At 43.5% G+C, this 15,955-nt stretch overlaps 1 protein-coding gene across 1 annotated transcript in view; it reads left to right on the forward strand.

Annotated features, from left to right (window-relative positions):
- Positions 1 to 9,445: 9,445 nt before the first annotated feature.
- LOC103816442 (neural-cadherin-like) overlaps positions 9,446 to 15,955 on the forward strand; it is a 41,332-nt gene continuing 34,822 nt past the window's right edge. The window contains exons 1-5 of the mRNA XM_050971592.1: positions 9,446 to 9,627; positions 10,086 to 10,311; positions 11,630 to 11,834; positions 12,205 to 12,316; positions 15,429 to 15,678. Of these exons, the coding sequence (XP_050827549.1) occupies positions 9,498 to 9,627; positions 10,086 to 10,311; positions 11,630 to 11,834; positions 12,205 to 12,316; positions 15,429 to 15,678 (923 nt within the window). The 5' untranslated portion in view covers positions 9,446 to 9,497. The remainder of the gene's footprint in view (positions 9,628 to 10,085; positions 10,312 to 11,629; positions 11,835 to 12,204; positions 12,317 to 15,428; positions 15,679 to 15,955) is intronic.

Here is a 15,955-nt window from a genome sequence, read left to right on the forward strand (position 1 = left end):
TGTTCCTGCACACACTCACCCTGCAGATACACTCCCCATGCTATCTAACTGAAAACAGCTGTGTAAGAAGTCACTCCATTCATTATCTACAAAGGGTAATTTTGTTTGGCAACAGTAGGAACTCAAAAAAAGCCTGACAAGACAAATCTCTTCCCCTCCCATGTGTCTGCAGTGCACTGAAAGGTGAAAGGGTCAGTGTTAGCAACCTTTAACTCTGGGATGCCTCAAGACATCAGAGAGGGGGGAACACCAGCAGGTAGTTTTAGACTGAAGTGAGTAAAACAGTTGCAAGGATGCTCAGCATTTTCTTGGTTTTGGAGGTGAGATGGATCCCTCATTCCCTGCCCTCTTTCAGGTGGGATAACAACTGTTTACTACTGTATGTGAATTCCAAAGAGAGAGATCTTAAATCTGACTGGGGAGGCTGTAGCATAGTGCAGTTCCTTCAGGGCAGTGTCCTCTGGTAGAATATGAGCAGAGTTGAACTCTTCTGACTCACTGGAAGCAAACTGCATTTTAAAAAGATATCTGTCAGATCTTGACATTCCTGTAAATACTGCACAGGGAAAGAATATGAGGTTTGAGTCCCTTCTACTTTCTTAAGAAAATTCCACCAGGATGCCTACTGGGGAGGGAAACCTTTCAATTTATGTAATACAGCTTTGGTAAAAGCTGACAAGTAATTTTTGTGTGTTGCTGGCTGTGATTTCAAAACAAGACATAGCTCAGGTTTGGAGGTTAGGGGTCTGCTTTCTTTTTTTCTTTTTTTATTTTAAACCGAAACAGAAATGTCCCACTGCTTCCTGGCACCTTCTGACATTTTTAGAAAATAAGTCTCACTCCAGAAACAGAAACTTGGCTTGATCAGCTATTCAGGTCACATTATATGCTGCCTTTTTTTTTTCTTTTTTTTTGCCTCTGGGGGTCAAGGGGGTGTTTCCTCCTGGTATCAGACTGATTAAAAACATCTGTAGATGCCATTAGTGTGCCTCCAAATTCAGGTACCCACAGAAAAAGCTTGCTTCACTTAACCCATGAGGCCACATAAATGGCCAGGGCTCACTGGATGAAAGAGCAAGCTCTGGGATGAAGGTTATTACTTTACCATGTCTGCAAATATATTTGGAAAAACCTTGTTGTGAAAAAAAAAAGTAAACAAACATACATAATGATCCAAAGGCTATAAATTAGTCTTGAGAATGTCTGACAAAGTCATTTTGAGAAGCCTACAAAAAACCTAAAACTGGAGAGGTAAATGTAAAGCTTCTGTTACAAGTATTCTTGTAAGTGACACAAACTATTTGAACAATGGGAAAACCTCTATCATAACAAATTGGAGAGAAAAGCAGTGGGAGACCTTAAAAATAGAACATTCAGCCCTTTATTCTTAAGATTAGCATCTTGAATCCTTTTATACAGACTATGATTTAGTATTTCTGAGTTTTCATTACATTTCAACAGCAGGAAGGCATTTAAAAAACTGGTTTTAGACCCAGATCAAAGCTGCACCATGCCAGAAACAACCCTGCATGCTCCTGGTGCTGTCTCACACTCCAGGAGCACTGTGCAGTGCCCAGCAGTGTTTGATTTTTGGTTACTGGCAGGAGCCAGCTGACCTGGGGCTGCCTTTACACACCTGCCTTGCACATGGGAGGCCCAAAATTCACACACACCACGTGTGCACAGCAGTGTGTTCATTTCAGCACCCCATGGCAGATGTGCACAAAGCTTCTCTTTTGGGACTATGACTGGAGTGGAATGGAGCTTGCTCCTGCTCGTGTGTCCCCAGGGGCTTGGGAAGCTCTGTCCTCCCCAGAGAGCAGTGCCTTCACAGCTGCTGCTTTGGGGCAGGCAGGAGCAGTCAGACCTTGGCTGGTGCAGTGCTGCAGGCTGAGCACTGAGCTTGGCTGGCTGGTGGAAACTGCCCAAGAGTTAATAAAATGTTAAAGCAGAAAGTTTAAGAAGAGCCTTTAAAAACCTGCCCTGATGAAACAGGCTGATGGAAAGGACTTGGAATTCTGCTTCTGCCATGAATGTTGCTGATGGAATGCCCTAAAAGCAGTGCTTGATGACTTTAAGTAAAGTCAGGAGCCATTGGTTCCTATGGGTGGCTGAGTTTTGCCTTAGTCAGCAAACCCTCTGTGTGGCAGAAACACTGATCTGGGAGAGAGGAGCAGCAAAGTGTCAAGGGCCATACCTGAGGAAGAGGATCTGTTTAGAAATCTAGTATATAAGGAGAACTGGAAGGTAATCTAGCAACTTTACCTTCTCATTTCTTAGGGCACAGCAGAGTAGCCAGCAGGCACAAACTCCCCTCCCAGTGCTGCTGCCCAGCCTCTCCAAAGGGGCCCATGCTGCTGGGGCTGAGCTGCTCCTCACAACTGCACCCAGGGGGGTTAAAGTGGTAAAGCTCATACTGCTGCCATGTTTTTGGCATCTTTTTGTGCATATCAAACACATTTGCTTCCTGAAATGATTATATTTTGCTGGTGACATTAACTTTCTATGTGTTTGGAAACAAGCTAATAGACTCAAAGTATGGAACAGCTCTTAATGCATGAAGCCTCAGCAAGCACCTTTTTATTTTAAAAATGTTTAAAAAACCTTCAGGGAGAAGAGACTTAACTATGTTAAACATGACAACTGATAAATGCCTGTAGTTTTCCAAAGGAAAACTGAACATCAAAGCAAAGTGGCTCCTAACCACAGAAGCAATCAGACTCTGCTGCAGCCTCTCAGGAACAAAATTTTTTTTTAATGTCCCACACAAACTACTTTAAACTTAATAAGTGCCACTTCAGTGAGGAAGAGCAAGTGCTGTGCTGGGTAGGATGACAAGAAGACATGATTGTATCTGTGTCTTTCTGCACTTTCCTTCTTTAAAAGCCATAAAAAATCCCCCAAATGCCCTCTGTGCTGTTGACTCCTCAGCTTCTCTTACTACTTTGGTGTGATTTGACTTCCTCATCAACTGATATGCCTGCAAATAGTTATTTTTTATATAGCATTTAATAACATTTTTACTGAGGATTAGTCAGCTGTTTACATGGCAAACTGCAATAAAAACTTGTTTTATGTGGAATTCTGCTATATGGAAGCTTTTGAGATCCTGTAAATTGTTGTACCTCCTACCTTCTCTGTGGTGCTGTGTTTCTAATTCTGCTGATTGTGTGGTAAGGAACAGCTGTTGGCAGACACAGTGGATTTAAGGGTTGAGGCAGAAATGCTGCTTCTATAATACAGGTCTGAGAGTGCTTCAGAGCTTTCCTCTGGATCAGACCACAAAAATAAAACAGATTTGAAAAACTAGAGGAGGACACCTCAGGCAAGATGATGTGATAGCAGTAAAAACACAATGGGTTTTGAAGGCCTGTTCTTATAACTGCCTGCAGCTTTTCCTTGGTGTACAGTCATCTGCCTGAGGAAATTATCTTTGCTGCCTAACAAATGCTGTGGTTCTCAGACACCCCATGTGATGGAGGTACCCACTGTAGCTGTGCATTCACACAGAAATGGAAAAGTTGGCTGAAGATTTTTCTGTGCTGTCCATGTGTGCAGTGGCACCTGCAGCTGCCTTTCAGCCCAATGGTCCCACTGGGGAGTGCAGAGGTAGTACTGAGGAAAGCAAGACCTCGCCTCCTAAACTGGGTGAGGATGTGTGTACATTGAAAATGTGTCCCAGTGCTGGTGTCTGTTAAGAAATATGTAATAGATATAATGCAAAATGATCTCTGCTGCTTTTTCAAGCTTGCTGGTTGTGGTAACTGAGGAGAGAAAATGCAAAGCTTTAGCTGAAGGAGTTGGTACAGTCACATTGCCCAGGTGTACTGTGGCTCTGGGCTCTTTATCCCAAGCTGCTGCTGTGGTTTGTGGACTTCCAAGGGAATAAAGGGTCCTATTTCCATAACTGATGGTGAGGGTATTACCTTGCCTTCAGGACACAGTACTCCCTGCTTGGTCCAACATGACTCCAGCCAGTGCCCTAGTATGTTTCAAAGGAATATGTTACTCTGAGACACCAGATCTGTTAATTAAAGAAAGCATCACAGCCAGGAATCTCTCAATGTCTGAGGTGGAGCTGACCCATTGTGTTCATGACAGCAGACTAGCTGGACTAAAGTTCTCCCATACAGCTTTTCTTAAGGGAGCTGGGGAAAAGAAATTCATAAAAGTAAGCCTTCATTTTTGAAGGGGAGATCTGGGTTGTGAAGGTTGTCCCCACTGTAAGAGCTCCTTGATGCCCCTGCACTTCTCCCAGTGGGGGTGACAGCACATGCTGTAGCTTGGGGCAAGGCATGAGCATCACAGGTGCTGCTGACTGGATTAGTCCTCCAGACCAAGTTAAAGCTGCTTTCTCTTCTCCTTTACCTCATACCTTTACTGGGTGTGCTCATCTGCTGGCCAGCTGCTGATGCTCAAGCTTGTAGGAATAATTTACCACCAGATTTAAAAGCCCCTTGGGCAGGACAGAGTGGCACAGTGGACAGCATGACTGTGTAAATATCACTCATGTTATCATCAAAGTGCATGGGGAGAAAAGCATTTCTGAAAGTGATTATGAACGCTGGTTAAAGATCAAGCACTGCCACAAGAAATTTTGGTTTAAGTTTAAATATGCCCAAGTAGTTTGTGCCTATGGTCCTGAAGATGACAAGGGGGTTGTAGCATTTAACCATTTCCCAGGTGCAGATTTCCTGGTTCAATAATGAGCCAAAGCTCCTGATGTCCTGCCCTGCACTGAGGGCTAGTGGTGTGAACTGACAGCACAGTGAGGGGCTTTCCAGGCATCCCACCTGGGAGTTCTATTTCAGGCTGGGCACTGCAGACACTTCCTCACATAACACATTCTCTCTTTTCAATTCAAATGATTCTTTTTTACCTGAGGGATAGAAACAAAATATAAACTACAATTTTTAATGCACTTTTTTTAGTTTTTAATTTTCCAGCATAAGTCCCCTCAAACCTATATCAGCCAGTGCAGCTCTAATTCTAATCTTAAGGAAAGAGATTTCTTTTCTCATGTTTCTTCTTCTGGTGAGGGAGGAAACTAAACGATCAAAGGAGTGAAATTGATACAGGCTTGCAAGAATAGCCACTTGCAGTTTCAAACCCCTTTCCAGTTTTTTCTTTGCTCTCTTGTTATTGTCCAAGGAAGGTGTGGGTGTATGTGCTCTGGTCTGCTGAAGAGTGTTTAGCCCTCCAAGAAACTTAGCACCTCTTCATTCCCCCCACTCTTGCACTTGCTACATCCTAACATTTTTACATAGGGTGCTCATAACTGGTGATTGATTGGCATCCCTTTTGTTTGCATGTCTTTTTTAGATGTAAGCAGGAGGTAAAGCTGAAGCCTTGGGGATACACCAGTATCAGCACTCCTTAATAATCTCCTCCAGACTGATCTTACCAAGACTCTTTCCAATGTGTGGTGCAGAGGCCAGACTACCCTGTTGATAGTCTGGTTTCCTGATTATTTCCTTCCTTGCAGTGGATAATTCATATTGACAAAATTGGGTGAACTGCAACATCACTGGGTGATACTGCATTCTGATTTAATAGGATGCTGTGGTTGTGTCAGGAACAAAATAAACCACTATTGATTTCGGAGGCTTGATCTGTTAATGCCTTTGCAGCTATGACAGTTGAAAACCCAATGCATTCCTGGGGAAAAACTCTACTTTGTCAAGGCTGGTTTTGTTTCACTGAATTGTTTCAAGATAGTCTGATAATTTTACACAGTACCTGATTGCCATGTGTCTGTAACACCTTAAAATCCTTGAGTTTCTCACACCTGGTGTGTGTGCAAAGGGGAGTGACCAGAACAGAAATGTCCCTACTCATAGTGCTGCTTCTGAGCAGCTCTTTCTGGATGATAGGGGGAATTAGTGCTGTTTGACTGACCTCCTGTTAGTCTCCAGACCATGTTCAACGCTGCTTTTTTACGGTTTTGGACTTGAATTGGTAAAATCTGCTCTTTTTAACTATCTTTTCTTCCATTTATGCCTTGCTAGAATTGGAGCTCTGATCTATGTAGATATAACCTGGATTGTTTTGTCAGCATGCTTGCAGGTTGCTTCAATTTAAATTTTGTTTACTTGCATGGAGACAACAGCTTTAAGTCTGAAAATCTGAAATAAATGCTGAGGGCCTTAAGGAGAGAGCCAGGTCTCAGCTGCAGAAAGATATTCCACCCCGTAGCTGAAGTTTATTACCCTTGCTGCTGTGCTACAGCCCTCCAGGTTTGGCTTCATCCCATGTTTTTCCTTTCATGTGTGGTGCTGGATGTTTCTAGGCTGCCATTCACTCCTTTTCTCACTTCTTCCCCTTCAGCAAACAGCAAAGATAAAACACCAAGTCCAAAGAATGTTTATGTTGGAAGTTCCTTGAAGCTGCAGGGGAATGAGTGACATGTGCACATATATGCCTCAAAAATCAATGAGATGCAAAAGCTGAAGGGCAGGGAGATTAATGTGTGATGGAAAGGATTTAAGAGTCTTGCTGGTTCCGTGCCCCTGCCTGGAGGCAGGTTTTGTCACAACAAAGTGATTGCCAGCAGATATTTGTCCAGTCAGGTCTTACAGATCTCAGTGGTGGAGGCTGTCTCACCTCTCTGGCCACTATCAAGGGCTCCATTGTCCTTATAATTAAAAACATGCCAAGGGATTCTATGCCCAACATCTAATGCCAGTCTTTTCCTTCTGAATAAGAGCTAGTTATTTTTTGGTTTGCAGGTTACAGAACAGCTGACTGACTTCATATCTTAGTCCTTAAATCTCTTATATCACTGTTTGCATGTCTCTTGGAGCCTCCTGAAAATCTCCAGGTGTTTTCACCTCTCTTGAAGGGCATTCTTTCTGGTTATGCTCTTGGCTTTTCTCTGGACACTTGCCAGCTGGTCCATGTCTTTCTTGAAATCCAGCCCCTGGAACTTTAGTTCACTGGATTGTCCAGGGAGGTTTTGGAGTCTCCCTCCTTGGAGATATTCAAAAGCCTTGTGGACATTTTTCTGAGCAGCCAGCTCAGCTGAGGCAGCCCAGCTTGAGCTGAGTGGTTGGACCAGGTGACTTCCTGAGGTCCTGCCACCCTCACCCATCCCATGAGTCTGTGATCTGAGGCTTTGCTAAGTGTCACAGTTTTACCAAGGTTCAGTGGGGGCTGAGCATGAGCCAGCAGTGCCCAGGTGGCCAAGAAGGCCAATGGCATCCTGGCCTGTGTCAGCAATAGTGTGGCCAGCAGGAGCAGGGCAGGGATTGTCCCCTGTTCTGGGCACTGCTGAGGCCACACCTCGAGTGCTGTGTCCAGTTCTGGGCCCCTCAATTCAGGAAGGACATTGAGGGGCTGGAACCTGTCCAGAGAAGGGAAACAGAGCTGGGGAAGGGGCTGGAGCACAAGTCCTGTGAGGAGCGGCTGAGGGAGCTGGGGGTGTTAATCCTGGAGAAAAGGAGGCTCAGGGGTGATTTTATTGCTCTCTGCAACTGCCTGAAAGGAGATTGTAGCCAGCAGTGGCTTGGTCTCCTCTCCCAAGTAACAAGTGATAGCACAAGAGGAAATGGCCCCAGGTTATGCCAGGGGCAGGTTAAATTCAATATTAGGGAAAATATTCCTCACAGAAAGGGCTGCCAAGCATTAGAGCAGGCTGTCCAGGGAAGTGGTTGAGTCACCATCCTGGAGGTGTTTGAATGACATGTGGATGTGGCATTTAGGGACATGGTTTCATGGAATTGTAGAATTCTTAAGGTTCAAAGAGACCTTTAGGATGATCAAGTCTGACTGTCAACCTAACACTAGCACCATGTTCACCATTAAATCATGTCCTCAGGTGCCACGTCCACATGCTTTTTCAACATTTCCAGGGATGGTGAATCCCGGGTTCAGTTGTTAAGTTTGCAGTACCAGGTTAATGGTCAGACTTGATGATATTAGAGTCTTCTCCAACCCAAATTCTTCTATGTTTCTATTTAAATACACCTCTCATAGAGAGGGAAGGTGAAGTGTTTCTAAAAGTCCAGAAAATTATGGTTAATTTGAACAATACAAATATTTTCCCCAACATGCTGTCCTGAATTCAGTGAAATCTATTCCCTCGTCTGTCTTTTTTAAAACATAAATCTCTATTTTACTGCTGACTTTTGGTGGGTTTTACAATACCTAAAGTAGGATCAGAACCTCATTGTTGATTGGTACTTAACAATTGGATCACCTACATGGAGCAAAATTAAGAATAATCTGTATAATTATAATTTTTTGAATCATTCTCCAGGTTTCACTAAATGGGAAAAATACTTGGCTAGATATTCAATCTCTGCAGAAATTAGAACTGCCTGAATTAGACCAATAAACAAACAAAAATATCTTTAAATGCTCATGCCTACAAGTTTTCATCCCTTTGCTAGCAAAATAACACAGTCTGTAACTGGCTGAATTAGGACATGTGTTGGTCAACCCTCCTTCTTGGCTATGGATAAAATAGTGACTGCTCCAGCTGCTCTTATGAGCTACTACCTCATGCTGTGAGTTGTGCCTTGTCCTACACAGCAATACAGAGAAAAAAGAAAAAGTGAACCAGTGTTCTCCTGTATGCAGTGCTGAAGAAAACCAGAAACCATGTAATCTAAGGAAACTAAGGAAGCCATGTCTTAAATGATTTTAAATACTATAAAACACCACAAAAGTTCAGTTAAGTTTTTTCCTTCCTGGGAATGATTATCTCTGGGAAATTTGTCTAGCATGTATTTTTACTGCATGGTAAGGCTGCTTGTAAGTACAGGTCTGGTGTGTCAGGGAGTGTCTGTCTGTGGGTAGCCTTTTATTTAGTATCACATCCCTGAGACACACACCTGAAATTGTTTGGATTTTCTTGCTTACTTCTTGCTTTTGGTGCTGGTTTTGTCCACATGCTCCTGTCTTCTTCCATCCTCTGTGAAATGGCCTTCTTGAAGGCAGAATTGAAGGGTTTCCTGTATGAGACACACACACACCTGGGTGGGTGTTTCATTTTGTAGTGGTGTAGCTCTTAACAGACCTGCAACCCCAGTGCAGTTTGTTGAAGTATGTGATCATATTTTAAGGGGCAGAAAATGTGCATTTCTCCTATGTACCTATCTACATATCCCCTTTCTACATTTAGTTTCTCTTTTTGTTCAACTTTATTCTTTAATTTGAAGTCAAATCTTAAGGCCACTTTTAGAATACAAATGTGCTTAGGAAAATTTCTTCAAGAAGCCCATATATAACTTTAGCATCTGTTAGTGACTTGCTGTGAATTAAAAAGGCTTGAATATAGGTGTTCCTAGAGGTAAAAAATACTGTGATTAAATCTCTACGTGTCCTTTGCAGCGGAAGCTTCCTTCTCAGTTTGTTTGCAGATACTAATGGGTAAGATCTTAACATTAAGTTGGTGACCAAGCTGTCTAGAAATCCATGTGTCTTTTGCAGATGATGACTGGTACCTCTGCCACGTGACTCTCCTTGCTCCAGAAGAGGAGCTGCTGTCCTGGGCCATGTACCCGTACCCGTACCTGGCGCGCGTCGACCCCGATGCGCGCAAAGGCACGCTCGTCTACCAGCTCACTGCACATTGCAGCAGCCCTGGAAACACCACTGCTGGCATCACTTACACACTCATTGCAGGTAGGGCTAGTCTGAAAACAAAAAAGGTGAAATTCTGTTCAGTTGCAGATGCTTTTTGTCAAGCTCCCATTTTATAATTTCATGGGTAGATTTTTCCCTTGGGGAAAATAAAGATCAAAGATACAGCAAGTACAGCAAGTAGAAGCTGGATGTGCTGTAAGTAAAAGTTATGTGGATGGGAATATTTTTTCTTGTCATTTTCTTTGCTTATTTTGAAATTCATGGCAGCTTTGCTGTTAGCTCAAGGCTCCATTTCTTACTTGTTCTCGTCTCTTTTAAACTGCTGGTCAACAAAACAGTGTGAGTGAAAGATAAGGTGGACAACTGGAAAGGAAAAAATGAAGTACATACAAGGACAGAGGTGGATGAGTTGTGGGTGGCTTACCTTGAAATGGTGAAGGTGTAAATGTTCTTGGTGTGGGGCACGAGTCAGACCAGCTTTGTGCATGTGTTGGTAGGTGGTGAAGAGCGATTCCGAGTGGATAAGGACACTGGCATGATCGTGACCACTGGTCTGCCTTTGACGTGGAACAAGGAGTATGTGGTGACTGTGGAAGCCTCTGATGAGCAGGGCAACAGAAGCCCCTATGCCTCCGTCTCCATCCTGGCTGGCCCCCGACCTCCGCAGTTCACTAACATGTCCTACAGCGTGTTTGTCCCTGAGAACACTCCAGCAGGAGAAAAGTGAGTTGTACTTGCTTAGGTGACTCCCTCCCGCAGTCTGAGAGGAGCTTCACAGAGCACAACAGGGTGAAACTGTTGTGGTTTTGCTTCTTAAGGCCAAGCATATTCATTTGTCTATCACACTTTAAAAATAATGTTGTGTTTTCCAAAGAAATTATGCCTCTTTTGATTTTTCTCCAGTGTGACATGAGTCTCCACGTGTCACATGTAGTCTGGGATGCTGGAATTATTTTAATGCTTTTGGGGTTTTAGCGCATTGCATCGTGAATTAGAATAGCCAAACTCCTGGCTATGCATCTCCTGGTGATTTAAACAGGTGCTTGAAAAACAGTCTTTTAATTAACCAGATCTGGAGTTGTTTGTGTCCTGTTTGACTTGTATTTACATTTCTAGAAAGACAAGTCATTGCCAGACTCTTGAGATAACAGCAGCAGTGTGAAGTAGAAATAGATAAAGCTCAGTCTCCAAGGGGCTCTGCTGTTGCATGAAGAGTGGCTAAGCCAAGCCACAACGGGGAGATGCTCTCCAGCTGGCTCTGGGTTTATTGTCACTGTTCAGCTACTTGAGAGGAGAAAGGGCTTTAAGGCCTCTAAGGAGCAGGTGGAACAGTGCCATAAGGCCTCTAAGGATCAGGAAACCTCAAAATAAACTGATGACCTAGGAAAAAATTATTGGAGATGTGCCACCAATCCTTAAGAGAGACTGAATGAGAAGGAGGAGGGAAATTTCTCTACTTCACAGGAGCTTTCAGTGAGATGAGCTAAATGTGTTTTATGCTGGTGAAAGACTGGTGTGAGAGGTGGAGCTTCAAAACATAAGTCACAGTAGGGAGGCAAATATTCCTTTGATATCCTGCCAAGGTGGACAGCAGGATCTGGAAATCCCTGTGCTCCATGAGTTTCCCATCTATGTCTAAACCCGTTTCTTTTCTAAATATACAACTACAGAGAAACTCAGAAGTATAGTAGGTCACTTATTCCTGAATAACTGAGAAACTGGGGGTAAACCAGTAACTGCTGTCAAGTATTTAAAAGGCTACAATAGGGAAGAAAAAAAAATGTTTTAGTGCTAGTGGGGGTTGAAATGGGTTTTTATTTCCGTACTACTATGTCAGTGAATAAATTTGGTGAGAGAAGAGAAGGTAGATGAGCTCCGTGTAGCAAAAGGGGTTTCCAGACTGGATACAAAACTGAGCCAAGTATTGACAGAGAGTGAGCAAGACACATTTCCTCATCCTATCCTCCTCCTCTAGATGCTGAGGAGACAGCTTTTGTTGTTATTGTTTTGAAGCAAAGGGTTGTTCTCTCGTTCTTTGCAGAGTAGCAGTTGTTGAGGCTGTTTCTTTCCAGAGCCAGCCTCTTTCCTACACTCTCCTGACGAACCCCTCTGGGCTCTTCCGGGTGAGGCAAGAAAGTGGAGAGCTCAGCCTGACCCACCCCGTGGACTACGAGAGTGAGCACCACCTCTACCACCTCCTTCTGAAAGCCATGGAAGTTGAGAGCACTCTCAGCAGTGTGACTGAGGTACAGGAATCTCTTCACTCCATGGTCAGCAACTCCTTGCTCCAGGACCAGTTACACAGATGGATAGCCCAGGACACTCATGAGGATGCTGGGCAGGGGGGAGCCTTGTAGTACAGGCAGAAATCTGGGTTCACACCTGGGCTCTGCAAATACCTCATGTCATTACTCTTTGGCTGCTTTGCCTCCCCTCTTGGGAGTGGAGGAGAAAATACTTCTCTGTGTTGCAGGAGTAGTGTGAGAAGAATAACATCAGAGGGGTAAGGATGGGACAGCAGCAAAAGCAGTGACTGCCACTGTAGTGTCCAGAGAGAGGTGCTCTTTCAGCAGTGTAGAAGCTCAAATCCACTCTCAGTGTGTCCTTTTTCCTCAGGTGATGGTCCATATCACCGATGAAAACGACTGCTCTCCTGAGTTCCAGCGCTCCATTTACAGCAGAGACAATGTTCCTGAAACCATTCCTGTTGGCACGTCTCTTCTGCAAGGTGGGGACCATCCTGTCACTCTCATTCCAGTCCTGCCACAGACCTGCTAGCTTGTTACCTTTCCGTGGTCTGGCCATGAGGAAGGGCTGTCTCCCACAGGCACTGCCTTGGTAAGATGTGGATGGCAGCTTTCCTGGCAGTCTGTGGATGACTATTAGGTGTCCTGGAAGTAGAGCTGTGAGTGTCTTCAGGTGAGGATCACCGTACTGTGCCCAAGGAGAGATCCTGTGCTATCCAAGGGTAGTTAAAGCAGCTGATAGGAAGTGGCTTAATTTCCTTTAAATGTTGCAGCTGTCTTTTAACTCATCCTGGCCATCTTTTTTGTCCCAGAACCAGCTGTAATTAGTTTTACTTTCCTTAATGTGTTAAGAAAAAAAACTGGGCTTTTTTAAATGGGCAGCTAGTTTTGTCAAATGAGCATTAATGCTGTATAACTGACTTGCAAAGTGTCAAAGGAAAAATATTTTGAAAGCCTGTGAACTTATATTTATGGCTTTGGCTTACCAGTCATCATCCCACATTTGTTGTTTTTAACATGGCCATGTGTCACTTGCATATAAACCATGACTGCACAGGTGACATTTTTAGAGGCTAAAATAGTATGCTGATAGAAGACTTCAGGGGGTATGAGCTCTGAGAAATGAGTATGTGCCAAGGCAAGACTTAGCAAAAAGATGAAAATGGAAATTTCCCAAAGCTGGGGCTGAGCTCTGCAGGTTGCAGAGGTGGTAACAAGTTTAGCTTCCCTTGTGTCAGGGGGCTGCAGGGCCTGCTTTCTTTAAACATTTGCAAAGAGAGTTCAGAGCTCGTCATACTTAATTTTAGATTTAATTGCTCTTGGGAAGAAAGATATTGATCAGAATAACCAAATACTAAAATTCCTAAGCATGTGATTTTCCTTAAAGAGATGAATATTCTTCTGTCCAGAGGACTTGTAAAGCTCATCAAAATTCCACTTATGGGGGAAAAAACTTATGCCCCATGTCCAAAGCAAGCAGAATATCAAAGCTGTGCAGTTGCATCCCATGTTGTTGTCTTGCCACATGGGATACATTTCAAGAGTAAGAGCCATCTTAGAAAAGAAAATGTCAGGTGGAAGTATAGTGCCAGTCAGTGGAAATGGGTGTGTGAAGACTCACTTGCTGTGGAAGGGCTGAGCAGGGTAGTCAGCAGCTGCAAGGAAGCTGTACCGTGTGCAGGATGAGACTTGTGCCACTAACTCTGACTGCCAAGGCAAGTATCTCAGGGATAAAAGAGAAAGAGCTCTTACCCTCACTGTAGCTCCTTGAGGGATGGGATGTTGCAGCCTCAGAATGACCCACAAACAGAAATAAATGCAAATATGAGACAGCTTTTGCCATTCTGGGCATGTCTATAGCTGTTGGTGGCAATGAGAAAGGCAGTGTGATAAATGCTTTTGTTAAAACTGTGGATGATGTGAATGTAGGTTTCAGTTTTCAGCTGCTTTTATTTTAGCACACCAAGTCTGGAGCACGGAGGGTGCTCTCAGAAGGACCCTCAGCCTCCAGCTGCATCGCTGTGCCAGCAGAACAAGGCTTGGAGCTGTAGCTGAGCTCAGTCTGCTTTTGAGCCAGAGTTAGCTTGCACTAAGCTAGTTCAGAACATGTGCAAAGCCAGCACAGAGCTGCTTGTGGCTGGCATATGATCCCTAAAATATCCTTTGCAATGCACACCAGTTTCCAGGATGGAATGAAATGGAGGGGAATGGTATTCCCAGGTGCTATTGGGAAGTAAGGCACATTTCTGTCAGGTACAAGTAAGCACCACTTTCCCTACTTGCCAGAAAACATCTGGGGGAACAGAAGCATATCGACAAGCACATGGAATGTATTTCTGTGAATGGTTAAATGGCTCACTAATGGCTGTAGATTAAATCTGAATTTTTCAAATCAGAAAAGGTTTTCACGTTCTGCATGCCTTTCTGAAAACAATACTTAGCCACTATATTTGACAGATTTAAATCACTGTCATTTTAGTCTTTGAGTTTTTAATATATTTTGTCAGTCAGTGCAGCAAGAGAGTGATCAACACTAAAGCCCTTGATTTTGTAGTCTGTAACACAAACATTTATTCATAGCAGGATTTGAAGAGATTTTAAACAAAATGTTCCAACCACTCTAAATATCCTTGTAAACAGTGAGTAACTTTCCACAGGCAGATGCAGTTGAAATTTTTTGCAACTAAGTAGAACAGTTCTTCAGTGTACTTTTGAAATCATTCTCTGCTCCTTTCCTATTTTGAGTTAGTATTCTAATAGAGACAGGTTGTTTCTGCCCCCTCTCTGTGGATGATGCTGCAGCTGTTTGCTGGGGTGTCCATGCCCTGCAATCACTGCTCTGCTTCCACATGGCTGTGTGCTACCACAGTGGCTGCATATGGATCCTATTGGTAGAATAAGGAGTTTTTTTATTACCAGTGTGGGTATGATGGGAAGCCTCATTGTTAGGCTAGAAAAACTGCAAGGTAGTTGGAGAGGTGAGCTTCCGCTCTAAAAAATCACTTCTGATGCTTTGTTGTGCTGGTTTGCGGCTCCTGAGCAGATGGGACACTCAGAGTACTGAATAAACACTTACTGGGGAGGAATGTTTAATCACTCTTTGTACCTTGAAGCACCAGGTCATTAAAAAGTATATAACTATCTGGGAGGTAATTAAATTTGAACATAGCATTCCTGGAGAGAGTGAGGAACCAGTTTATGACTGATAATGTTAACTAACGTAATGTTAACCATACTGGTTGTGTGCTTATTACCAGTGTTAACTGCTATTTGTGCAAAGCATTTTGTGCAGTGCTGGGATCACAGCTCTCTTGCAAATCCATCTGGCTGAGATAACTCAGGCTGGATTGGAGCAGAGGGAAGAGTGGTTTTGATTTTTCACTCCCAGCCTCCTGCTAAGTTCCCAGACTCTAACCACAAAAAACAACAACAACACAGAAAAAAAAACAACAAAAAAAACTTTTATGGATGAAACAGATTTAGGTGATGCCTGTTCTCAAAAACTAACAAAAAAACAGAGTTGTCTTGGTGGCAAACAGCATAATCAAACCTCCCTTGCAGTATGACTGTTCTGTTAAATGTGTTCTCTAATAGTGCTTGCAACAGACTGCGACTCTGGCTCCAACTCTGAGATCTCTTACTTCATCCAGAGCACTGATTTTTCCATCACACGTCACGGGGTCATCAATTCTAACCAGAGGCTGAACTTTGAGCGAGCCAACCACATGTACGAGTTTGTGGTGATCGCTGTGGACAGAGGACACCCCCCTCGCACGGGGACGGCGTCTGTGCGCATCCGCATGGCCAACGTCAATGATGAGGCTCCTGTCTTCTCCCAGGCCCTGTAAGGCACCCTCAACACCTGCTCTGCTCCTAAAGGATGCTGTTCTGACATGCAGCCTTAATAGCACTTGGCTAAATGGTCACTTGTTGTTTTGTGCAAATGTAAATGCCGGTGAAATTGAAGGGTAATTTCTATACAGAAAGGCTTTAGGAGTTGGACCTTCATTTCTAGATTATATATAAAAAATTACATCATTTGTGATATCAGTATATTGAATTTATAGAGAGAGAAAAGAATGAATCAGAGACCTGTCTATGCAGGGAATGATTTTGACTGT

This window comes from Serinus canaria, chromosome 2, assembly GCF_022539315.1.
Source record: "Serinus canaria isolate serCan28SL12 chromosome 2, serCan2020, whole genome shotgun sequence".
Lineage (NCBI taxonomy): Eukaryota > Metazoa > Chordata > Aves > Passeriformes > Fringillidae > Serinus > Serinus canaria.